The following is a 26,105-nucleotide window of genomic DNA, read 5'->3' as shown; positions in this document are numbered from 1 at the left end:
TCTAATTTCTCTAATGTGGAAGTGTGCAAAACTGCAGTTCCTCGAGTGGCCCCTTGGTGCTGGGTCCAAAAGCAAAGGTGACCCCATTAGGTCCCATCTTAAAATGCCCATTTCATTTTTACAAGAGGATTAAACATGCTCATAAAAACCACCGTCGACCAAATCATCTAAAACATCTCATGTCACTCCAATCCTCATATCTTTGCACTGGCTTCCAGTTAAATGTAGAATCCAGTTTAAAGTTCTTGTTGTGTACATAGTTCTCGATGGTCAGGGAGCTGCTGAAGCCTTAAACTCAACTCAAGAAGGACTCTGAGGTCCAGGTTAAAAACTAAAGGAGACTGGTTGTTGGTCCTAAACTCTGGAACAGCCTCCCTCTGGAACTGAGGACTGTGGACTCTGTTGACAGGTTTAAAAAGCAGTTGAAGACCTCTTTAGACTTGCCTTTGTTTAATCTGTCTGTTTTTATGTCATGTTTTTGGATTTAATTGCAATCTCTGTTTCGCCTTTTAACGTTTTTCTTGTGTTGTTTGTTGGAAAGCACCTTGTGACCTCTGTTCTTGAGAGGTGCTCTATAAATAAATCATACTTACTATTTGTGCTTCATAACGTCTCTTCAGAAACTACGGCTATGTTTAAAACAGTCTATGATTTTGTCCTGTGGTGTAGCTTTAAAAAACAGTTAAATATAACACTCAATGAGAATCTTCAGAAATGAGAAAAATGTTGTTTTGGTCGTCTGCGGTCTGTTGTGGAAGTTCTTGCCGTTACTTCCCGTTACTGGTGAATAATGAAATAGAGACTTCTGTCGGCCGACAAGGTTTTATTTTCTTTGCAAGAAAAAGGTCAGTCAACACCCGAGCGGTTGGAATGAAGAAAGACCTCGAACATGGGGAAAGCTTGAACATTTATACCTGAGGACCGCCCCCTAAGGTGTGTTTCACACCCTTTCACACCTTTCTGTTGTAGGTATCTGCACCAGGATGGGATTGTGTATTCATCAAGGAGGTTTCAGGGTCAAGACGTCACAATTTAAAACACAATGGGACCTAGTGTCTTGATGAGGGGTCAAGAGATGGGGCGTCTCGGGCAGTTGACCACAAAGGAACCAATTTTACCATTACAGGTCCATCACTCTGCCTGATACCAAACCTGCTGCAGCAATTTCAGACATCAAAAATAACTAGAAACATTCAATATCGCCGCTTGGTAAGATTTGAGATTTCTGCAGTGTTCCTGACAATAATCATGGAATAAAAAAACAGTCAAAGATAACGGGTATATTGAGTTTATTTGATAAAAAGTTGCACTTTAAACAGACATTTTCACATTCAAGTAAAAAAAAAAACTAAGTATTTGTTGTTTATGTTACACACTGACAAGACAGATGGTTTCAGTAACACTTGTCAGGACATGAAGAGGCTTACAGGAGGTTCTTTATTGTTCTGTGATGACTTTACAAGGATTGTCTCTTTTTAAGCTCCTCAGTATGAAACGTAGACAAAAAGAAACAAAACACCTCTAAGAGTGAGGAAATGTTCCTTCTGTATTCGAGGTAAACAACCTCTTAAAAAAATCCACACATAAGTTAGATGTAAACAAAAACATATGTACAAACAGTCCCATTGACTTTATGTGGAGTTTATCTGAGAGGAGGAACTACTGCTGCCTGAGCTTTTAGTCTTCTGCCCCCTGGTGGCGCTGGGCTGCCGCTGCACCCGCTGACTGGAAGCCTCTCTGCTCTTCTCGCTGTGGCTCGCTCCGGCTTTACTGCGCACTGCCGACACAAAGCCAGAAAAACAAGAACGCGTCAAGGTGCGGACGGAACACTGAGAGTGACCGTGACCGGGGGCTGAACGTACTCCAGACAATGAGGCACTTGCATGGAGATGGAAAAAAGGAGCGATGTCGAGGACGAGATGAGGATACAAAGATAAGAAAAGATGGTTCCATTTCCTGTCTTCTTGTTATTCTAATTCAGTGATGCAAGTGCTTTAAGCTCCCATGAACTATGATCGCTCTGAGTCTGAATGGACTCAAGGCGAGGATGTTAAACTGATCCTACACAAGAAGTAGAAGCTTTGATTTGTTCACATTAAAACACTCTCAGGTGATTTGCTCCTACAGTCCTGTTTTCGTTTTATTCTCACAGAGATTTATTGAAACTCCTGCTTTAAAAATGTGTTCCTGCTTTTAATGAAGACCAATCTGTTACTCTCACATTTTATTTTAATATTTCTGTCGTAGCGAACAGTTTTGATGTCTGTGTTCTCTGTTTGAAGATGAAAAAACTCAACTTTGATGCCTGAAAAATTACTTTTGGGAATGAAATCAAAGCAAATATAAACACATCTTTCCAGAGTTTTCTTCAGTTAAACAAAGAAAAACTGAAATGATTGTTTTTGGAGCAAAGGAAGAAAGGTTAAAGGTCACCGCTCTGCTTCAATCTGCACAGATGAAATGTTCAAACCAAGCCAGAAACCTTGGTGTAGTCTTAGACTCAGAACTTAATTTCAGCAACCACATTAAGACAATTACAAAGTCAGCCTGCTATCACCTTAAGAATATTAGGGTTGCAAAGGGGTTGAAAATTTCTGGTAGATTTCCATAGGACTCAAGGCGAGGATGTTAAACTGATCCTACACAAGAAGTAGAAGCTTTGATTTGTTCACATTAAAACACTCTCGGGTGATCTGCTCCTACAGTCCTGTTTTAATTTCATTTTCACAGAGATTTGAGTAAAAATCCTACTTTAGAAATGTGTTCCTGCTTTTAATGAAGACCAATCTGTTACTCTCACATTTTATTTTAATATTTCTGTAGTAGCGAACAGTTTTGATGTCTGTGTTCTCTGTTTGAAGATGAAAAAACTGAACTTTGATGCCTGAAAAATTACTTTAGGAATGAAATCAAAGCAAATATAAACACATCTTTCCAGAGTTTTCTTCAGTTAAACAAAGAAAAACTGAAATGGTTGTTTTTGGAGCAAAGCAAGAAAGGTTAAAGGTCACTGCTCTGCTTCAATCTGCACAGATGAAATGTTCAAACCAAGCCAGAAACCTTGGTGCAGTCTTAGACTCAGAACTTAATTTCAGCAGCCACATTAAGACAATTACAAAGTCAGCCTGCTATCACCTTAAGAATATTAGGGTTGCAAAGGGGTTGAAAATTTCTGGTAGATTTCCATAGGACTCAAGGCGAGGATGTTAAACTGATCCTACACAAGAAGTAGAAGCTTTGATTTGTTCACATTAACACACACTCTCAGGTGATCTGCTCCTACAGTCCTGTTTTAATTTCATTTTCACAGAGATTTGAGTAAAAATCCTACTTTAGAAATGTGTTCCTGCTTTTAATGAAGATCAATCTGTTACTCTCACATTTCATTTTAATATTTCTGTAGTAGCAAACAGTTTTGATGTCTATGCTCTCTGCTTGAAGACAAAAAAACTGAACTTTGATGCCCGAAAAATTACTTTAGGAATGAAATCAAAGCAAATACACATCTTTCCAGAGTTTTCTTCAGTTAAACAAAGAAAAACTGAAATGATTGTTTTCGGAGCAAAGGAAGAAAGGTTAAAGGTCACTGCTCTGCTCCAATCTGCACAGATGAAATGTTCAAACCAAGCCAGAAACCTTGGTGTAGTCTTAGACTCAGACCTTAATTTCAGCAGCCGCATTAAGACAATTACAAAGTCAGCCTGCTATCACCTTAAGAATATTAGGGTTGCAAAGGGGTGGAAAATTTCTGGTAGATTTCCATAGGAAGTTAAGCTGGGAATTTTGGAAATTTTCCAAATTGGAAATTTATGGGAATTAACTGGGAATTGCGGGTAATTTAATGGAAAGGTTTCATATCCAAGCATAAATATTTGTTTTGTTATAAGCAGACATCCATCCAAAATAAAAATCACCTGTGCATGTGATGGAGGAATGCACAGTGTGTGTAGGGGGTAGTGCAGTAAGCAGTGTGCTATGTGCATGTGATGGAGGAATAGCACAGATATTCAACTGTACTTGCATGAAATCTGGTTGTTTTAGTCAGGATTATGCTAAAACATATTTTCCCCCACGCCCCGGACCCGGATAAGCGGAAGAAGATATGGATGGATATTTTCCCCAACTATATTTAAGCTCCCTATTAAGAGCCAACCTTCAATTCATAGTAAATTCCTGGTTTATTCCCGTTTATTCCCATGGAAAGCTTCCAACTTTGAAAATTCCCCGTATTTTGCAACCCTTAAGAATATATCAAGGATTAAAGGACTCATGTCTCAGCAGGATGCAGAAAAACTCATCCATGCATTTATCTTTAGCAGACTAGACTACTGTAACGGGGTCTTTACAGGACTCCCTAAGAAGTCCATCAGACGACTGCAGCTCATACAGAATGCTGCTGCTCGAGTCCTAACAAGGAGACCACATCACTCCAGTTAGATCCCTACACTGGCTTCCTGTCTGTCAGAGACTTTAAAATCCTGCTGATGGTTTATAAACCACTGAGAGCTGATCTGCTGCTACTGTATGAACCATCTGGACCTCTGAGGTCATCAGGTACTGGTCTGCTTTCAGTCCCGAGAGTCAGAACAAAACATGGTGAAGCAGCGTTTAGTCATTATGCACCACATATCTGACTTCTTCACGTCTTTTCTTCCTGCAGTGGTCAGACTTCTACTCCATCTATTTATTTACACGCAATAATTACTCATCCCTCTCTTCTTACATGTGCAATACTTTTTTTCTACCCATCTTCTCTGTTCTGTACATTGTTTTTAACCTATGCTTCAAGTCTGTGCACATTTTTCACTGCCTCACTGGTTTTGTAAATATTTGTAAATCTAACCTGTTGAGCGATACATCCAACATTTTATCTTGCTTTTATTTATTGTGGCTTTTTTTGTCTTGTACTATTTCTTGTGTTTTTTAAATAGCTACTCTTTTAAATTATTATTATTATTATTTTTAACTATTTGTTTTTATTGATTGTGTTTTTAAGCTAGTACAGCACTTTGGTCAATGGGTGTTGTTTTAAAATGTGCTATATAAATAAAGTTTGACTTGACTTGTAAGAGATGCTTATTTTACTTCTTTAATTTTAATTGCTAATAACTTTTTTAATAATTACTATTTATAGGCTCTTGTTTACTATCTACTTCGCTGCTGTGACACTTTAAATGTCCCCCTTGTGGGACGAATAAAGGAACATTTTATCTTATCTCTTATATCTGGAACAAACTCCCTGAAAGCTGCAGGCCCGCTCCAACTCTCACCTCTTTTAAATCAAAGACTAAGACCTTTTTATTTACCACTGCCTTCCTATCTTAGCTTATTTTAACTCACTTTAAATGCAAATTTTAATTTTATTATTTTCTTTTCTATGTTTTATTATATTTGTCATTTTAGTTGTGCTCTTTTATGCTTGTCTGAATGTTTCCAATGCTTGTAATGTTTTAATGTAATGCACATTGAGTAGCCCTCATGTATGAAATGTGCTTTACAAATAAAGCTGCCTTGCCTTTCTTCTTTTATTATATTTATCCCTCTTAACTCATGAAGCATTGTGCTCCTTATCATTCCAACCCTAACTTTCAGACACTTAAACCCTCTTCTAAAGTAACACTGTGCAGACAAAGTGTCCACATCCATCTTTCTACTTGACACACACACACACATGCATGCTCACACACACATGCATAAATACACACACAGTTCCTACTTTGCAACTATTGTGAGATGAGGAATGCAAAGCATGTAGTTCTGACACATCCCTGGTCCTTACAGTAAACAGACAAACACTGAGACTACAAGAGAGGCAGGCAGACAGACAGACGGATGGATTCTGGGACACGGTGCAGCAAAGGGGACCTTGAGCGTGAGCAGGACTAGAGTCTTGAGGGCCGTAGACCACAATCTTAGTGTTGACCCGTGTGGCTCTGGAGCCAGACGCTGCGGGGGGAGCTGCAGAGAGCTTAGGGCTCTTTCCAGAGACCAAAGAGTCCTCTTCTTCAGGAGACAAAGAAGCGCAGAGAAGATCAAATTTAAGGAGCATAGAGGAGAGATTAGAAAGCAGCGTGACATGCACAAAGTGAAGGTCAGCGTTAGCTACTGTATCCTTGGTCTTCAGTTCAACTCCATTCAGAGGAGCCATACTATGAGGTGAAGTGTGCAGGGAGGTGGTGGGGCAGAGTGCAGAAGAAGAACCTCGACTTGAGAGGAAGAATGTGATGGTTTTTTTTACATGTTTGAAAAGAGAAGAATAATACGAGCGGGTTGAAAGACAGCATCTGTCAGAAAGTCTCAAATTTTGTGGCATTTTCGGCACTTATTGCATAAAACGCTGGGAGTCAGGGCTCCAAAGACCTTGAGTTCTTTATACTTTCACTTTGTAAGAGTTCACACACACTCACACACACACTCTCAAGCACAAACCTTGTTCCAAACATGCGAGACACACATCTTCAATAGCCCAATTATTAAATTATCTCTACCTTTTCAACATTTTTTTTGCCATCCTTAAATCTTTGATCCAAAGTTTGTAGACACAACCGGCAGGAGGGGTTTAAAGGAGCGTTCACATGAAGGTGTGAGGGGTTAAGTGATCATTTCAGAGACCTACAGGTTACATTACTGACAGAATAACACGGTGAGCACTGATCGGGACTTCAGCGTGAAAGTTTGGTTAAAAACAAGGTGAAATCAGAGGCTGGGGATGATTACTGTGACCGCATTTCCCCAAATGCAAATTCCAGGGGAAGTTTAAATCCTGTCAAAGCAATCACCTCAATTCAACAGGTTTTCTTTTTCAAAAAAACTCATAAATGCAGCCTTTTATGGCTTTAAAATAAGAGTGTTCACTGACTGTGAAGCCAAAAGATTTAGAGCTCCCCCTGCTGGCTGGCTGCAGGATACATCAAAAACCCCGCCTCCTTCATGTCAACAAATAGAACATGGGTTAAACTACACATTTAAAATACAGATTTATGTGCAAGTGTTCATTTCCCTCAGAACTTTAGATGATTGATTGACAGCTCTGTTAACCAATGAGGATCATGCAGCGTTCTGTACCTGATTATCAGACTACAGGAGGAACGGTGAGAGGAAACGTTACAAACACTAGCAAAAGGGTCATTGAACTTTCTATAGGACCCACCTGAGGGAGCTTTGCATCTTATCTGCAAGTTAAATACATGTTTTGGTTAACAGAAAGGGTGTGACATGCCTCGGCTGCACCAGCACAATATGTCAGCACCTTTATTGAAGGTCTTTTGGCTTCACAGCTCAGTCATGTAGTCTAGTTTTGCAAATCCAGCTCTGTTCTATCAATTATGTACTTTTGTGACTGTGATGCACTGTAATACGATTATTTTACCCTTAATATAAGTTAAAAATGTTACCTGAAAACCACCGTTGATGTGTGAGAATGTGTGATGAATCTTGCTAAATCTGGATTTAACAGACGTCTATTCAATATCTATGAATCACTTTTGAACCTGTTCTCACAGGAATAGCAACGTTAGCCAGAAGAGGTATATCTGTGACTGATTACAGCTGCTTTTCATCTTCACTGGGGACAGGAAATGTGTTATTTATTCACCATACAAAACACTTTTATACAGTCAGGTATAATACTTGTGTAAAGCATTTTTCTGAGGTGTTCTTCAGCTGTTTTTGCCTCAATCCAACATTAGAATCTCATCTTATAGCTGCTTCTTCTATTAATGTTTTCCCCAGGGGCCCACGAAAAGATATCACACCGGCTCCCACCACTTTAGGAGATTTATAGGGGCTGCTGTGTTTACATGCTTCAACTAATTTGACATATTTCATTCCTTGAACTGTATTTGTAATTGAAACTGTCACACTGCTGCAGATATGTTTCAGTTCAAGAGTCCAGGTGTGGTGTGTAATACTCAGTGTCCTGCTGCTGTGTCTACCTGGGACACCTTTTTTAACATCAATGCCACCCATGATAACATTCCCTTCACCTTCATGCTCTCCCTTATTTCTATATGAACACCTGTAACACTAATCTGTGTCCCCCTGCAGACAGACACTGACCTCTGGCCTCTGTGGGTGCTGTTGTAATGCTGGTCGTGTGGGATGCATTTGAAGAAGACTCTGTGCCCCCACAGCTCTCTGCAACCCTCTGCCCTGCACACATCGCCTTCAGGGTCTGAAACACTGCTTGAGGAGCCACGTTCATCTTCAACAGATCCACAATGATCCTGGAAGACAAGGGGGCAGTGGGAGAATGTGAGATTAGGGTCTTCCTCTGTCCATCACTCAAATACTGTGCTGAGGACTTGTGATGTTTTATCATATCATGCTACTACAGACTGATTTCTAACTGATTGCATGACACTTACTTGAAGACCTCTTGGTCCACAGTGATCCCTGCAGCCTGGGTCAGCTCAAACAGCTCCATCTCTTCAGCACTCAGGACTTTCTTCTTCTTGATGGCATATTTCTGCACGTTACTGGTGACCACCAGAGCAGGGGAGTCCGGGGCTGAGGGGACCGTCTGAGGGGGCTGCTGAGACATCTCTAAAGGGGGTCCTGTTAGAGGAGGTTTTCAGGAGGGGGGGGAAGAGACAGTTAAATACAGGATATTAAAATAAGGATGCTAAATGCTTCAAAAGCGAGCTAGCAACCAGCCTGGAGTTAAAGTATTTGACTTGTGTCTCCCTCTACTATATTTAATGGTTAAAAAATGAACTACATGTTCGAATTTAGTGTAAAATAAATCAATTTAGTGAAAAAAGACGAGAAATACCAACCGTTAACTTAGCTAGAGGCTAACGCTCGAGTGTAGCTAACCACAACAGTTCCTGTCGCGCCACACTACGTCATCACTATGCGACAAACCGTGTAGTCCTGTGGGACTAGTGGTCAATGCTAATGTCATTTCTTGTAGAAAATCTGTCTCTAAACAAACTTTGTGCCTGTTTTTTTTCCACAAACAGGTTTCATCTTAGAATTAGGCATTTAAAAGAAGAATTTAAAAGATGAACAAAACATATAAAGACCATGGAAACACAAAAAATACTCGAATTGCAACTTTTAATGCTTGAGCCATGAAATATGATAATATTTATGTAAAATCTTGACATTCTAAGCAACTACAGTTGGCAACAAGAGAGGTGGGAAAAAGATCAACTCAAGCCAGAAAAGTAGTAACACAGTAATGCTTGACAATACTTTATAAATACTAGTTTTGCTTGCAAGATATAATTCCCACAAATCTAGTTAAAAATCTGCATGTTTATATACTTAAAAATGTTTTACTATCTAGTATACACATCTATTCATCCATCTGTCTTTTCATGAAGATTTTCTAATATATTTCTAATTTTGCTTCTTTACAAATGGTAAAGTGTGTTTTTGGGACCTATTTTATTTTTCAAACTGTTTCATTATTCGTTTTCATCTTAATTATGTAGCTGTGCATATCATTCCCATATCTAACATGTACTAATGCACGCAATTTTAATGTAAATACTGTAAAATATCATCCCTATGGTTAAATCAACCCAACTGATACATAATAACACAGAAGAAGCTAGAGGCCATTCTAAATTACACAGATCATCCACTTTACAACTTCTTTGAGGACCAGAGAAACAGCGACAGTGGACGGCTCATCTCTTTGCATTGCAGGACTGAGAGATACAGAAAATCCTTCATCCCTGCAGCCATTAGGCTTCATAACTCTCTAACCAATGAGAGATGAGCTGACAGACACCTGAATTACTTGTTTTATGTGATTTTTATCATTGTATCTGCCAGACACCTGAATTTCCCCCTTGGGGGATGAATAAATTACATTCTATTCTATTCTAACACATTTTTAAATAATGTTTATTTCAGCATTGTCTGCACCCCTCATCACATCACTATTGTACATATTAGTTTTAGTCAATACAATTTTTTTTAATATTGATGTCCAATATTTAGTGTGTTTTACGTGGAAAGTAATGTTAAACCGGAGTCAAACAACATGTTTGAGTACCTTGACCTGGCCAATAAAACACATTCTGAGTTGGCTATAATAGAAACCTTACTCCTGAGCAGTGCGCATGCGTTAGTGGCATGACAGTGTTCCTCACGCTCTGTGATATCTCATGTGATACTTAAAAGTATAAAAAGTGTTGTTACACATATCAGAATCGTATCAGGGAAGACAAATTGGCTCAAGAAAATTGACTTCTTCATTATAATTATTGTTTTCATGAAGAAAATCAACATAAAAGGACGAAAGAGGAGTTTTTTATGCTAATGATGCGCTAAGAGCCAAACCGGAAGTCCTGTTGGGATTGTCCTCTCGCTCCTGCTCTGTACTCTTCGTGTGGTTCAGAATGGCCGCTGCTGCAGGAATAAACAAGCAGGGCTCCGTAGCGACGATGGAGCCATGTATCCGACACGGGAGAGGAGCCAGTGGGAGCACAGTGAAGGTTGTGATGTTGTCATTGAAACTCTTCACTGGATGTTATTCTCAGGTGTTTGGTTTTTATGGGGTTAGTCTGAAAGGAGGGTCGACAGCAGGCTAGTTAGCTTCCGTGGCTCCTGATTTTAGGGAATGCTGCTGCGTTGGCGTTGGCAGTGGATGCCAGACAGACAGTCCTGTCGACATTCTTATTTAAATGCATGCACAAGTTATATCAGGAGAAGATCCTGAGGAAAAAACAACCTATATGTATTTAAAAGCATCACTGATGTCAGACAGTGCCTGCAGTGTGCTAACAGGGCTAGTCGGCGTCTGCAGGAGATGTGGGGCCATGGAAGCAGGCTGCAGCTGCTCTGCGTGATACCAGAGCTCACATGATTGAGAAAGTCGGTGCACAGTTTGCATGCAAGTTACAACCTGCTCTTTATTTAGCTGTGAGGGATTTTAACAAAGGATTTATGTAAGTACAATAGGTACAAATCTGCAGAAATGTTGTGTGCCAAGGTGACTGCAACTCAGACTCAGATTATAACACTTATGAGTTTTTTGTTTGTGTTTTCTTTTATGCAAATGCTGAGTTTTAGCTCTGATTTATTAGTTCTGATGCTAGTTTTAGTTTCTACATGATCTGGGGTAGTTGAAAGGGGCAAATACACAAGTGTCACCCTTTAAAACTGCCCTTTAAGTTTGTGTTAACACCTCCGAGTGCAAGATCCACAAAGTCAGAGAAGGACACTCAGATAAAACATGGATACAAATAAATCAGGATATCACTTTTACTTGTGCAAAACACTATGCATGCAAACTGCATCACATTAGACTCATGCCTCAGAATCAAACAGGGCTTGAAAAGATGTATTAACCTTCTCAAAAGGGAAACTAGATGTAAATAAAGTGATGAGACACACACTATAAGAAAGAAAGACGAAAGAAAGGTACTTTATTAATCCCTAGGGGGGAAATTAAATTTTTTCACTCATGCTATTTTTGGACCTGCTACACACACAGTTTTTTTGGTATATACATACAATGCACACACATGCAGTGAAGGGAGAGATGTCAGAGTGAGGATGCTGCTGTCAACCAGCGCACCCAGAGCAGTTGGGGGTTCTCGGCAGTGCCCAGGCAAGTGAACCAGCACCTCTCCAGCCACCAGTCCACTTGCCAAACTTCGTCCATACTGGGACTCGAACCGGCAACCCTTCGGTTCCCAAGTCCCTATGGACTGAGCTACTGCCGCCCCCTAAAGCATGTGTGAGAACGACAAGGATGGGATGTATGTTCTGTATGATCTATGTATGTGTTTCTTTATAAACACACAGACTCCAGCTGAATCTTTAAATCTGAGTAGGAGGGTAAAGTAAACATCAGCTCTCTCTCTCTCTCTCTCTCTCTCTCTCTCTCTCTCTCTCTCTCTCTCTCTCTCTCTCTCTCTCTCTCTCTGCAGCACTCACACACACATGCAGGTTTACATCCACATATTAACGTCCTGTGTTTGATTCCAGGTGCTGGAGTGCGGTGTGTGCGAGGACGTCTTCTCTCTCCAGGGTGACAAAGTCCCTCGCCTCCTGCTGTGCGGTCACACGGTGTGTCACGACTGTCTAACCAGGTTGCCCCTGCACGGCAGAGCGGTCCGCTGCCCCTTCGACAGACAGGTCACTGAGCTGGGTGAGTCATGGGGGTTATCTGTTTATACAGTAACACGACTAAATAACTATTCAAAGCACTATTTTTAGGCATCGTTCCTCCTGATGCAGTCTCAAATCTGGTTGCTTTGGAGAAATCTGGAAGAACTAGGGCTGCAGGATTAGGGATAAAACTGATACTGCGATTTAAAAATACAAGACATTAAACTTTTGCAATTTCTGCCAACACAAACAAACTTTATCTCTTATGTTTACCTCTCTTAGTTCAGTCGTTTCACTGCAAATCTGAGTCCAGGCATGCATGATATGGAAATAAAGTCCAGTGTGCAGAGACTTTGTTCATTGCAGTGATATCAAGAGGAAGTGTGGTGATTAGACAAATATCAAGGAGTGCACTTCAGCTAAGATAACACGCTGTTTTTATTTGCAGCATGTTTCTCCTGAATCCAAAAAGCACTTGTTTTCATAACTAAACGATCGCTGATTAATCTGAGGTGAGCCTCCAGCTGGCTAAAGTTTAATTTTACTGCATCAGAGCATGGTCACAACACCCAGGTATCCATCGAACAGGTCAAATGTACACACAGAAGAAGATAACACAACATAAATATCTATGTATTGCGATCAATTAAGATTTTTGTGATGCGTTTGTTGCAGTGTTTGTGCCTTATTTTGCAGCCTGAGTAAAAACCAGGAGTATCAAACAACCTATACCAGAGACAAAGGTATAGAATCAGAATCAGAAGCAGCTTTATTCGCCAAGTATGCTTGAGCACACAAGGAATTTGACTTTAGTAAACTGTGCTCTCTTTGTACAAGGTATAAGAATAGGAATAAGAATAAGAACTACAATAAAAAATAAAATAAAAAATATAATAACAATAACATCAGCTATAAATACAAAGAAACAACAAATAGGCATGACTAATATGTACAGGCTAAAATAATATGATAAAAGTGCAGTGGTGAGTAGCAGAGGTAGTTTTTACATTAAACAAATAGAAGTTAAATAATACAAAAAATAGAAATATGGAATTCTGCTTGGAGAATTTTTGCATTGTATATTTACAGAGAGTATTGATCCAACAGGTATGACACTGTTATGGTTTAGTGTTCATCAGAGTGACAGCCTGGGGGAAGAAACTGTTCTTATGGCGGGTTGTTTTGGCGCACAGTGATCTGTAGCGCCTGCCGGAGGGGAGGAGTTTAAAGAATTTGTGTCCAGGGTGTGAGGGGTCAGCGGTGATGCTACCTGCCCGTTTCCTGGCCCGGGACCGGTACAAGTCCTGGATGGGGGGCAGGTCGACACCGATGATTTTCTCTGCAGTCCTTATAGTCCGCTGCAGTCTGTGTTTGTCTAGTTTGGTTGCAGAGCCAAACCAGACAGTGATGGAGGTACACAGAACAGACTGGATGATGGAGGTGTAGAACATGATCAGCAGCTCCTGGGGGCAGGTTGAACTTCCTGAGCTGACGCAGGAACTACATCCTCTGCTGGGCCTTTTTTCTGATAGCAGCCTTAAAGTAGTGATGCATGTCTGTGTCTACCTGTAAAAGTCTGGATTATCAGGTCAGACCAGCAAGACATCAAACCAGACCTCACACTTCACACATCACACTTCACACATCACAGATCACACCACCATGCCGCCGGCTCCTTCAGGTTTTTCCTCCTCTGAATTCCCGCCAGAAACTCGAGTCATGTCTGAAATCATGACCTCCAGACTTTAACTGATTCAAAGCCCCTGTATGAAACATAAAGGTTGTTTGTTATGCAGGAGGATCTAAAGCTAGGTTTCATTCTGCTTCCTTTCTACATTTTTTCCATCACTTTATTGCTTTTTTTTACATGTCTTATAACAAATGCATTTCCCTTGGTGTAGTCAGCAAATCTTCTCTAATCCTGTCTTATTCTGAGGCATGAGTCTGATGTGTTGCAGTGAGTTAGTATGCATACTATTTTGCAATCTGCTATCTTGTTTTGCACAAGTAAAAGCAATATTCAGATTTAATTTGATCCAAGTTCAGCCTTTTCCTCTTGTTTTATCTGAGTGTCTCTCTCCATCTTTAACGTGGAGGTGTTAATATAAACTTAAAGGGAAGTTTTGAAACCTTTAAACAGATTTCCAGTTCATGCATTGGAGCATTAAAGATCTGTTTGTTTGCAGACGTGGGCGTATGACAAATATATCTGTAACTCTGACTTAGACTGGTTTGGAAATTGTGCCATCATGTGGTTTGTCCTGCAGAGCGTGCTCAAACATGCTAGTTTATAACACTCTCAGCACTGTCTGCAGCACATGAGGCAGACAGTAGATGTAACTTTGAGGATCTAAAAGTTTAACATGATCTCTAATGGATTCATTTTTTTGAGGAGGCAGACTTCTGAGTGTCTTTGCACGGTCACATCATTAGATAATCAACCCACAGCTCAGGTGGTAACATGCTTTTTCACTCCATCTTAATATTTCACAGCAATGTCTGCTGTATTGATAATCCTCCTTAAAAAGCTCACACTGTTTGAGCTCTGATGTGAACATGTGTGGTGCAGCTGAAGGTTTATTCATCCAGCAGTAACTCTCTGTGCTGCTGATCGCTGTAGGAGCTGTTACTGTCCAGACTTTGTTACTTCAGTGCTGCTTCAGATCTTAGTTCATGAGGGTGGAGCTCTTCTTTTGACGTCTTTTTGTTCTGAAGTGTTCATTTATTCCAACAATGTGTAGGTGATTCTGGCGTTTGGGGTCTGAAGAAAAACTTTGCCCTGCTGGAGCTCCTGGAGCGGCTCCAGAATGGAGCGTCGAACCAGTCCGGGATGGCGGAGGACGCCCTGAAGGGGATGGGAGAAGTAAGAGGACACTGATGTTCTTCTTTATGATCTGATGTATTCCTTCACTTCCTTTCACTCACCGCCTCTCTCTTCTCCTCTCCTCCATCAGTGTATAATCCGCTGTGATGAGGACGAGAGCCACACCGCCTCCATGTACTGCACCGTGTGCGCCACCCACCTGTGCGCCGAGTGCTCCCAGCTCACCCACTCCACCCGCACGCTGGCCAAACACCGCCGGGTGCCGCTGGCCGACAAGCCTCACGAGAAGACCCTCTGCCTGCAGCACCAGGTCCACGCCATTGAGTTCGTGTGCCTGGAGGAGCCGTGCCAGTCCGGGCCTCTCATGTGCTGCGTGTGCAAGGAGTACGGCAAGCACCAAGGACACAAGGTAGGAACACGAGAACCCGAGTGCTGCAAGGCTGAGGATGTTTCCAAAGTTTGGGGTTTTTTTTGGTACATTTTTGGGCTTTTTTTACCTTTATTGACAGGACAGCTGAAGAGAGACAGGGAATGTGGGGAGTAGAGAGCGGGGACAGACATGCAGGAAATGGTCAACTGGCTGGGAGTGGAGCCGGCGACCTCTGCGACGAGGATTATAGCCTCTATACATGGGGCGCTTAGACCACTAGGCCACCAGCACCCCACAAAGAGTTTTTGAAGTTGCTCCAGGAGGTCGGTTCAGTCTGCAGCAGTGAAACAGTTTTACTCAACATGTTTACACAACATTTTAGAATATATTTATTATGTTAGTCTGACTAAAACAGGACTTTTAAAACACATGTCAACATGTTAGTCTGACTGAATCACACTTAGTTCAATTTCTCAAAGTCAGACTTATATAACTGGATGATGCAGTGGAGGATGGATTTCCTGCTGCATTGATCCACCTCTATCAGACCCAGATTGGGGCGTTGTGTGCATGCTGTGCAGTTTGCATGCTGGGCTTAGACCCGGGCGTATATAAGCGTAGAAGGGAGCCGGGTAGTAAACGAAATCTCTTAAGAAGAAGATTTTAGAAAATCCTTTATTTACCTAATACAATGAAACAGGCAAACTTTCTATATTAACACAGAATCTTACTGACAAACAAGTAAATTCAATCAATGCAGTCAGTTCCTCTTGGTCAGACACCTCACAAAGAATATTATCAACCCCCCACAGCTGCAGGAAGTCCCCCATGTTCTCTTTGGCCCTGTGGAAGCAGAACTCCATCCTCAGTCTGGCCTTAATGTTCAGCTTCCACAGGGCCACCACGTCCAGCTTGGGCCCCACCTGCAGCCTGTCTCTCTGGGTCAGATGGATCGCCATTTTTGCTTCTCCAATTAAAAAGATTAAAATTTGGCACTTTGGCTTCACATGTTTTGCTGTATCTGAAACCACAGCAAAACCAAAAAGGTTAGAAACACCACTTAAAAAGTTTTACAGGTGACATATCATGCAAAATGGACTTTTTAATGGTTCTCTACCTGAAATATGTGTCCCTGTCTACAAACCCCCTGAGAATGAAAAGAATCCATTCTGCCCCTGTTCTGATTTCTCCACCTTTCTGTAAATGTGTGTGAAACGAGCCGTTTCAGACTTCAGTGTTTTTGTTACGTAACAACAATATCCGGTCTGTCACGGAGTCAGAGCTCGGAGCTTGTTCAGCCCATAGACTGTATAAAATAATACTGAATCCCTCCTCTGTTTTTCATTACCTGCACACATGTGTGCTAACAAGGAGCTTAGGAGGGAGGCATGCTAGTTGTAGGCTGTCTTAATAAACACATAGGTCAGTTTTACTCCCCACGTCTGCAGATTTGAAGATCTAGTGGATGATTTTTATTTGTCATGGATAAGTGCTAGCGCTAGTTAGCATAGCCACATAGCTACATGTTCGTAGCTGTGTACCAAGACACACGTCTACATACTGACAAATAAAACAACAAGAAACACTAAATCTGTGACCAATCCTTCAGAAAGGTCCTGCTGCAGGCGCCTCTCCGTCAGGATCAGATTCTGGATCAGATTCAGAGGGTTGAAGTAACGCGATCTCTGAGCAGCCGTGTATATTCAGCCAACATGTAAACATTAGATCAATGTGCTGGAGAGCCGAGGCACATCCACTTCCTGAGGGGGCGTGGTCAGAGGGAAAACAGAGTGTTCTGAGGAGGACTGAAGAAGAGGGCTTTTCAGGCAGACCAGAATCTGATTTCAAAGTGTTTTTTTGAGCATAAACTTTAAAAACATGTTTTGGGGACCTCTTAGACCAATATATGTTGATGAAAAAAGCGTGATATGTCACCTTTAAAAACCAGTGAGTCTATTGCACTCGGTAAAAATATGAAAGGCGCTCTCAGACAGGCCACAGAAGGAACACACATTTAATACAGTGGGATCAATTACAGATAAAAAGAAAAGCTCTGGTGGCAATGGCTCCATGTAAAATCCTCCTCCAGAAGAAGAAGAAGAAGAAGAAACAAGACAGACTGTCGTACTCCGATCTGTAAAGCTCATCTTGTGTTAGTTTGTGACGTTGTTAGTCTGATAGTAACATGCTGAAAGGCGTTCTCACCTCGTGTTGAGACGAGTACAGTAGTCCAATTAATTCCCTAATCAAGCTTTAAGTGGAGCTCGACTTAACCGTGCATGAAACTCTCTGAAAGGTCGCACAAGGATCAAAGTACGCCCACTGAAAGCTCCTGTTTTTATAACTGACACGCTCAGATTGTAATTCAGAGTGTTTGACGACGTTACAGAAGGATCCTCTAATGAAGAGGAAGTTTCCTTTTTTAAGATGAAGGATCTGAGACTGTCTTCAAAGCAGCCAGACTCCAAGGACACACACTCTGCTGTTCTGAGGCTGAGAGTTTCTGTTGTTTTAAATCATGAGATGAGATCAGACACAACACAATAACTCACTTAACGGCTCCGGTACACTGAGATGTCTTTGTCAGCGGTCTGTGGTGACTTTTCAGGGCGATGTCGGCGGCTGTTTCAAGTTCAGACACTTCAAAATTCCTGTAACTGGCACTTTGAGTGAGCGTACTTTGGTTGGGTGAATTTGCCTACAGGGATCAGGTTCAGAGGAGTCACAGCTTGTCTCCCAGCAGCTGGTCTAAGGACTCTACAGGAGCAGCTTTTCTCTGACGTGTGTCAAATTTAAAAGATCAGCTTTAATTAAGTTATATCATGATTAAGATCTTCTCTTCTCTCTCCTCCCAGCATGCTGTTCTGGAGACCGAAGCCAATCAGATCCGTGCGTCCATCTTGGACATGGCGCACTGCATCCGCACCTTCACAGACGAGGTGTCCGAGTACTCCAGGAAGCTGGTGGGCATCGTGCAGCAGATCGAGGGCGGAGAGCAGATAGTGGAGGACGGAGTCGGCATGGCACACACTGAGCATGTAAGATCTCACCTTTCTCCTCTCAAACAACGACTTCTCTTCTTTCTTCCTTCGTGAGTTTTTATTCACCGTGTCTCTCATCAGGTCCCTGGCACGGCAGAGAGCGCTCGCTCCTGTGTCCGTGCGTACTTCGCAGACCTCCACGAGACTCTGTGTCGGCAGGAGGAGATGGCGCTGAGCGTGGTGGATGCTCACGTGAGGGAGAGGCTGATCTGGCTCAGGCAGCAGCAGGAGGACATGACCATCCTGCTGTCTCAGGTGTCCACGGCCTGCCTGCACTGCGAGAAGACGCTTCAACAGGTACGAGACATGAAGCATCTGATTAACTTACTCCTCCTGAGGGTGTGACGGCTTCATCAAGACCTCTACTGTGCAAGTTTAATGATCATTTATCAGTTATCAAGAGGAGGGATCACTTTTCTGTCGTTGCAGGATGACTGCAGAGTCGTCCTCGCCAAGCAGGAGATCAACTGTCTGCTGGAGACTCTTCAGAAGCAGCAGCATCAGTTCACAGAGCTGGCGGATCACATTCAGCTGGACGCCGGCATCCCCGTCACCTTCACTAAGGTACGCACCGCTCCCTCTCAGAGCTGCTGTAAAGCTTCACTCTGCATCAGATCAGGAGAAAATATGGTTTCATGTTTCCTTTAGGACAATCGAGTCCACATCGGTCCAAAGATGGAGATCCGTGTCGTCACTCTGGGGCTGGATGGAGCCGGGAAGACCACCATCCTCTTCAAGCTGAAACAAGACGAGTTCATGCAGCCGATCCCGACCATCGGTACGTACTGGATCAGGACATTCAGCTCCCTCAGAACACGAACGTCTCCTTTATTCACCTGTTTCCTCTCTTTAAAGGTTTCAACGTGGAGACGGTCGAATACAAGAACTTGAAATTCACCATCTGGGATGTGGGCGGCAAACATAAGCTGAGGCCTCTCTGGAAACACTACTACCTGAACACTCAAGGTGAGTCTGACGCTCAGACTGACTCATGCAAAAGTATTCAAATCCTCTTGACTCAGAACACGCTGTCCTGGACTATAAATCTCCCCTTGCAGAGAACATCACAGCCCGTTTCTCCCCCTCTCTGTGAGCACAGCACATTTCCCTGCTGTTGTCTGAGTATCAGATGTATCTGCTGTGTCAGTCTGCACTAAACGCCTGGAGGGCTGCGAAACCCTGTCGATCTGATCCTGATCAGACTGGAGCTTCTGGTCCGGTCTGAGTGCAGCTGAGCTCTCTTATGTAACAGAAGACAAACACAATAGCAGCTGTGTTCAAACAGACATGAAATCAGTCTTTTAATATGTATGTTAATTATGTCAACATATTAGTTACACAACAATGTAAACATGGCCGCTTAGGGACGAAGAAGCTGATGTAGACGCTGTGACTTCAGGCAAAAGTTATTTGACTGAAATCAACTTCTTGTGTCTCAAACTTCGGTCCTCTAAAAGTTACATTTAATCCCTGTTATCTGTTGGGATGGGAATTCCAGCTCTTTTTAGAGAGACGGCTCTTTTGGCTCCTCAGTGACTCCTCAGATTTTTCCTGAATTATAAAGCACAAAAACAAGACCCATCTCAATTAGACAAAAAGGTCCAATCTCTGATTGTATGTATATTATTCATAAGCGTTTAAACACCTTCATTAACAGTAGGTTCCCTTAACTGGCTTTATTCTTCCTGTTGGTGTGCTCACTGTGCTGTGTGTGTCTGTAACCCCTCCCCTCCCTGTTCTGCTCAATGTAGACACGTGATTGGTCAAGACGCCACCATGTCTTGACCAATCAGGTGAGGCTTTAACAGAAAAAGATGAGCAAGAAAAATAAACAACTCCTGATCAGGAGTCATCTGTGTCGATCTCAGGACACTGTTTCTATTATTCTTGACTCTTGATCTGGTCCAGGTCCTGAGGTATTGACCACTTGTGTTTCTGGGATTTTGGTTGCACAGAAAAGAACAGTCCTTAGTCGGTAGAAAGCAAAAGAGGTGGAGCCTAATCCACCGGACTGCAATCCTGGATCCTATTAGCTGTCATTTAACAACTTTTATCTCTAGTTGAAGTTGAAAAACAGATATCTGCATGCAAGTGTGGTTTAAATCTGCTCTTCCACATCCCTCCCAACTCCATTCTTGATTGATTGATTGATTGGTTGGTTGATTGATTGATTGATTGATTGGTTGATTGGTTGGTTGATTGATTGGTTGGTTGATTGATTGGTTGGTTGGTTGATTGGTTGGTTGGTTGGTTGATTGATTGGTTGGTTGATTGATTGATTGATTGATTGATTGGTTGATTGATTGATTGATTGATTGATTGATTGATTGATTGATTGATTGATGCTGAGGAAGATTTGTGTGTCTTGGTTAGTGTAACACGGATGAATAAAAGAGGCTATAACTCCAATAAACCAAGATGTGTTAGCTTCAAGGAGTCAAGGGAAACTCACCATCAAAGGGACGTGGATTATTTGAGAACCTTTACCTTTTTTTTTAGGATGTTTTCTAAGTTTAAGTTGCAGAGACTAAAGCAGCTCTTGACTCTTTGTTTCTGTGTGCAGCGGTGGTGTTCGTCATCGACAGCTGCCACAGAGACCGACTGATGGAGTCCCACAGCGAGCTCGCCAAACTACTGACAGAGAAGGAGCTGAGAGACGCTTTGTTGCTCATCTTTGCGAACAAACAGGTACCAGATTTAACCCCTTAAGTGTCTCTGAATTCTCCTTAATCTGAAGTCCTTTCTGGGGCGGAGTAGATCATCAGTCTGCGTGTTTGCAGGATGTCCCCGGAGCCGTCTCTGTGGAGGAGATGACGGAGCTGCTGAGCCTACACAAGCTGTGCTGTGGGAGGAGCTGGCACATTCAGGGCTGCGACGCCCGCAGTGGGATGGGTCTCCACGAGGGGCTGGATTGGCTCTCCAGACAGCTGGTGGCCGCCGGCGTCCTGGACGTGGCCTAAACGTCTCCTGACTCTCCCCTCAGCGACTGAACCCAAACATAAACTGTAAAGGCTGTAAGCCCTCTCTCCTCATCTTTCCTTCTTTGTGCAGCACCGCATCAAAGAAAACAAAGATGTAAATACAATCTCTCGCTTTACTGAATCTGAAGACGGAGCAGACCCAACCTCGGCGGCCAAAACACAACATCACACAAGATAACGGGCAATTAGAGGTGTTTCCAAACTGACACCTTTTATTTCATCCTTTTTTTGACACATTTTGAATCTTAAAGACTGAAAGGTACAAAAGATTTGGAATCGCTCCAGCTGCTTCAGTCAGGAGCTGCAGATCAGGCTGTAATGGTTTCAGTGTAATCAAAGTTTGTCCACTCAGAGTTCTTATTTCAGGATCAAGTGTCCAAAAACACAACAAAAGTGATCCCTACACATTTAGGGCACATTAGAATCCGGACAGGGTGAGCAGGGCCCTGACAAGAGGTAGAGGCCTGGTGATAAGAGTGATTATGTGGCTCTCTTTCGGCACTCACATGCTGCCATTACAAGGATGCAGGAGGTGTGATCGCTGGATGAAGTCGTTCCTTCATCTGAGGTAGTAACAGAGGCAGAACTAGGGGGAAGAAGGTGACGCAGTGTTAATGCATGTCTTAAAGTTACATTTTTTGGTGCATTTTTCCCTTTATTTGATTGGACAGTTGAAGAGAGACAGGACATGTGGAGAGTGTGGGAGGACATGCATTAAATGGTCAAGGCTGGAAGCGAACCTGCAATCTTTGCAACAAAGGCTATGGCCTCTGTATATGGGGCTCGCGCTTAGACCCCAGTGTGCATGCACGTCTGAGCCTCCTGAGCTTCTGCAACCCCTGTACTCCGATGTGCAATCACACTGTGACACCAATGTTACACCGTTTCTGGACTCCAGTGACAAAAACAGTCTGCCTAACTTGCACAGAATGGGAGTTGCTGATCCTCTGCTTCCTCCTGCTGTTCCTTACTTTAATATATTTGAGTTAGTTTCTCTAGATGCTTGGTTCAGATCATAGACTGTATAAATAACGGAGGTAGTATCCGTGACGTCACCCTTTTGTTTCTGAAGAGCTGTTTTGAAGCTAATCGTTGAAGGCAGCCATATTGCTGCTGTTGAGCGATTATGACGTTAATAGCTGTTTTGACGAAAACAAAAATAGCATTGAAACAGGAAGTGATCAAAACTGGTGTCAGGATTGTTTAAGTTAGATTCTGTACTTGCAGTGCAAAAAGAAAAACCCAACTTACTGAGCTTATTTGTCCAGTTCTTAATCAAATATCTCACTACACTCCACCGGACAAGTCAAACTATTAATCTTATTTCAAGATATTCCAACAAACATAAGGATTTAAAGCTCCTGTGAGGAGAAACACCCCAACGCGCCCTCTACTGGTAAGTTTAGATGCCGACCACATCGTGTTCCCCAAAGCCTGAGACAGATGGGCAGCGAGAGCCAGCACATCCCTCCTTTTCCCTCCATTCAATACAAGGCTCACGACCATAGACGGCGGTCTGTTTCTGAAGCGCTGTTTTGAGGCCAATCGGCGGTGGCAGCCATATTGGAAATGTTGAACTCAACATAACTTCTATTGAGCTAGAGTGACATAACGAGGCGGGCTTTGAGCCTCCTCGCCAACAGCTAGTCAGCTGTGCCTCTCATTGGAAGACTCGTAATCTCAATATCTTTGAAGTTACGGTGTTATGAAAAAATTCACCCCCCGTACAGTGTGTGCCGATCAAGAAATGAGCTATCCAGACTACACTTGTTTTTTGAACCAGGCTGTAAACATGTTTATTTCTGCTGTAAAGATCGACTTTTTTGAATGGGTGTGTATGTGGTCTCTGGTACTTCTGGAGCCAGCCCTCTGGTGGACACTCGATGAACTGCAGTTTTTAACACTTATGCATTTTAGACCGGATGTTGCTGCTTGGTTCAGGGTCAGTTATGTGCAAAATGCATAACAGGAAAACAACAAACCAGTGGAGGCAGTGGCTGCAGAAGCTCCCATGTCATGCAGGATCTCCCCTCTCTGAAGGCGTCTCCTCTTTTGATGATGTTGGAGAATAATCTGAAACAAGCCCTCTAAGTGAACCAGATTACACTGACTCTCATTACAGCCTGTTCTTGAATTTAATCCAAACAGCCAATCAGATGTCAGAACACTTCTCCAGAAGGTTCAGGTTTAACACCCCCTCCGCTCTCATCCTGCTTCACGTCTTTCGGCAGCTGACTCTCTAACACGTCGCTTTCTTTCCTGTCCTCCTCGTTTTCTGACTCCTTCTTCTTCTTCTTCTTCTTCTTCTTCGCTAACGTAGGTCAAGACGCGTTGAAACGCTCCCTGTAACCCTAACTGAGTAGATTTAACGGTCATCATAGCGTCATATACGTACATTTAATCCTGTAGACCCAGAGAACACAGTGAATATCTACTCTTCATGCTCGCTTCAGTGACCCTGCAGGTAAGTCAGACGGATAGAAATGCTCTCTTTGATTGATTTCTGTGGCTTCAATCTGACGCTGTAATGTCCGGACTCTGCCTTGACATCTAATGTAAGCAATAGCTGTTCAGTGTCGTCTTTAAGTTCTGTGTGTGTGTTTTTTATTATTGTGTATAATATGATCCTATTTAATGCCACAGCTGGTCTTGAAATGGCGCACCAGTCTAGTTTGTTTTGGTTTTTGAATGTAGTGTTTTCTGTCACAGAAGCGTTTACTGAACTTATTTATGAGCGTGGACTTTGATACGAGGCTGCGGGGAGAACTTCAGTCTTTTTATGCACCGATTCTGCCTCCGTTTTGTGGAGTTTGTCGCACGCAGGATTTGTGGAATGCACTTGTTTGCTGCCTCACTACGAGTTTTTATTGGAAGCAAATTAACCTGCTGTTTTCTTAGTAGTCCGAGTATTAATCTCACCGCAGATCAAAGTCGTCTTGTGAAACTATTTAAACATCTACTAGGTCCTGTGTGTGTGCGGTGTGCGTGAGACTGTGCACCCTGAAATCTACAGCCTTCAGTAATAATGTGAAACGTAGTGAAATATTAAACCTAACACTGACACACTCGTCTTGTAATTATTAAGGAACCGTCGTTTGACTTTTGATTTCATCTTTATTCATTGCTATGTAATGTTAACTATTTGTATCTATGTATAAAAGTTAAAAAGAAGCACGTGTGAAAAAAAGCCTTTCCACATCGTTTGTGAAACATTTCCATTCGTTCTTTTGAAACATTGAAGCACAAAGCGAGTTCAAACCTTTGTTACTAGTCGACTTGATGATGATGATGATGATGATGATGATGATGGCTTTTGTAAATTATTCATAATGTGATGCTATAAAATAAAACTAACTGAACGTATTTGTCTTATTGAGGGAGTTTTTTCTTTGAGTTTAATGTCATTCCATCTTGTAAAGTTAACCCAAGATAGAAAAATCCTTCATGAGGATGTTAGATGGTGTTCTACTAAAGCAAGGGTTCCCAAACTTTTCAACCAGCGACCCCCAAAATATAGGTGCCAAAGACTTCTGACCCCCACTGTCCCTCACAGTGATTTAATGTGTTTTCATTTAGCTGGTCTGCAGAAAATGACCCTACCTTTATGAGCATGTGTCTGTGTTTCTACCGCTACTGATGCTTTAGATAATTAACTGTTCACTAACTCTAAACTTAGGAGTCATCTGGCAACAAAGAAAGGCAGAAAACTCATCACATTTTCTATTTTCAAGGTTTTATTTCAAGGTTAGTTACTATTTTTGTTGATATTTTTACTATAATGGGTAAAATGTACTAATTTTAGATCATTAAAAAAAACATTCAGGAAGACATCTCAAGACCCCCCAATTGGGATCCCCTGTACTAAAGGAGGATTAAGGCCACTGGAGATTTAAAAAAAATGGAGGTTGGATAACTTAAACATTATTTTTAATACAACTAAAACAATTCTGACATAATTTTTTTTGTACTCTGAGATTAATAAGAATTCAAACTTTTTTATTATTCTAAGAAAAAAAGTCAGAATTGTACGGAGGAGGATTAGGCACTAAAAAGTGTATTTGGCAAGCAAGCAAAAGAAATGTTTTGAATATTTTTTAAATTCTGAGATTAAAATCAGAATTCTGACATTAATCTAATAAAAAATACTCAAACATTTTATTGCATTTTTTAAAACTCAAAAAAACTAAAAATTCTGACATTTAAGGCAGACATTTCTTAAGTTATATATTACATTTCTTTTTTTTGTTTACCATACCTTTAGAAAAAATCTTTAATCTTCCCTAATCCTCTTCTGTAGAATATATATTTAATATTTTTCCACTTGCCCTATTTCACAGTATGATCTCAACCTGCTGATATCAGACAGGGTGAATCTTCTCTGTAGACTTTTGTCATTCAGTGAACCTACAAACCCTCCCTGAACCTCTTTTGGTGGATACAGACCACTGCAGACTGGGAAGACCTCACAAAATCTGAGGTTTGGAGACTCTCTGACCTAGTCACTGAACCATCATAGGGTGGCTCTAGTCAAAGTCGCTCACATGCTTACGTTGCCTTTTTATTCATGTTATTCAGTTCCCCTGTAGGTGGTTATGTTAGAGCTGATCAGTGTATTTTTAATAGTTACAGATTGTCTAAAAAAATACAACTGTGCTAATGTGCTTAAAAAATACAAAATAAAAAGATTGCAAGGAGAGAATAAATATCTGACCCTCACTTATTAGATACTTCCTGTGCTGGGTGGATATCTGACTTTATGAAACTCCTTCTTGACAGGTACCAAACAGATAGAGCTGAGGATAATCAACACTTAAACA

General features: G+C 41.8%; 2 protein-coding genes across 4 annotated transcripts; one reads left to right on the top strand and one right to left on the bottom strand.

The window, feature by feature from the left end:
- Positions 1-1,272: 1,272 nt before the first annotated feature.
- On the bottom strand, positions 1,273-8,896 carry mzt2b (mitotic spindle organizing protein 2B). Of its 2 annotated transcripts, none has more exons than XM_034710426.1 (4): positions 8,778-8,896; positions 8,367-8,555; positions 8,059-8,225; positions 1,273-1,777 (listed from the first exon to the last, which is right to left on the bottom strand). In XM_034710426.1, exons 2-4 carry the CDS (start codon positions 8,540-8,542, stop codon positions 1,632-1,634), a joined length of 489 nt encoding a protein of 162 aa, XP_034566317.1. In that variant the 5' UTR covers positions 8,543-8,555; positions 8,778-8,896; the 3' UTR covers positions 1,273-1,631. The 2 variants fall into 2 exon arrangements, with proteins under 2 accessions (XP_034566317.1, XP_034566318.1); XM_034710427.1 differs by having other exon boundaries at positions 8,367-8,544; positions 8,777-8,882.
- Positions 8,897-10,301: 1,405 nt separating this feature from the next.
- On the top strand, positions 10,302-24,651 carry trim23 (tripartite motif containing 23). 2 transcript variants are annotated; one of them, XM_034710151.1, is made up of 11 exons: positions 10,302-10,451; positions 11,950-12,112; positions 14,814-14,935; positions 15,027-15,305; positions 18,122-18,304; positions 18,389-18,604; positions 18,737-18,871; positions 18,956-19,085; positions 19,163-19,273; positions 20,871-20,995; positions 21,088-24,651. In XM_034710151.1, exons 1-11 carry the CDS (start codon positions 10,356-10,358, stop codon positions 21,265-21,267), a joined length of 1,740 nt encoding a protein of 579 aa, XP_034566042.1. In that variant the 5' UTR covers positions 10,302-10,355; the 3' UTR covers positions 21,268-24,651. The 2 variants fall into 2 exon arrangements, with proteins under 2 accessions (XP_034566042.1, XP_034566043.1); XM_034710152.1 differs by lacking the exons at positions 10,302-10,451; positions 11,950-12,112; positions 14,814-14,935 and having other exon boundaries at positions 15,043-15,150; positions 15,222-15,305.
- Positions 24,652-26,105: the final 1,454 nt, after the last annotated feature.

Source organism: Notolabrus celidotus, chromosome 19 (assembly GCF_009762535.1).
Source record: "Notolabrus celidotus isolate fNotCel1 chromosome 19, fNotCel1.pri, whole genome shotgun sequence".
Classification (NCBI taxonomy): domain Eukaryota; kingdom Metazoa; phylum Chordata; class Actinopteri; order Labriformes; family Labridae; genus Notolabrus; species Notolabrus celidotus.
The sequence above is the reverse complement of the archived record's forward strand: the minus strand, read 5'-3'. Positions and strand labels throughout refer to the sequence as shown.

Bases quoted from the DNA above. Each gene is read 5' to 3' on its own strand.
- mzt2b (XM_034710426.1), bottom strand. From the start codon at position 8,542: ATGTCTCAGCAGCCCCCTCAGACGGTCCCCTCAGCCCCGGACTCCCCT. The intron at 8,226-8,366 runs GTAAGTGTCATG...CTTGTCTTCCAG, and splicing joins GTGGACCAAGAGGTCTTCAA to GATCATTGTGGATCTGTTGA. The intron at 1,778-8,058 runs GTCAGTGTCTGT...TTGTGTCGGCAG, and splicing joins AGCACCCACAGAGGCCAGAG to TGCGCAGTAAAGCCGGAGCG.
- trim23 (XM_034710151.1), top strand. From the start codon at position 10,356: ATGGCCGCTGCTGCAGGAATAAACAAGCAGGGCTCCGTAGCGACGATG. The intron at 19,274-20,870 runs GTGAGTCTGACG...TTCTGTGTGCAG, and splicing joins CTACTACCTGAACACTCAAG to CGGTGGTGTTCGTCATCGAC. The intron at 20,996-21,087 runs GTACCAGATTTA...GCGTGTTTGCAG, and splicing joins TCATCTTTGCGAACAAACAG to GATGTCCCCGGAGCCGTCTC.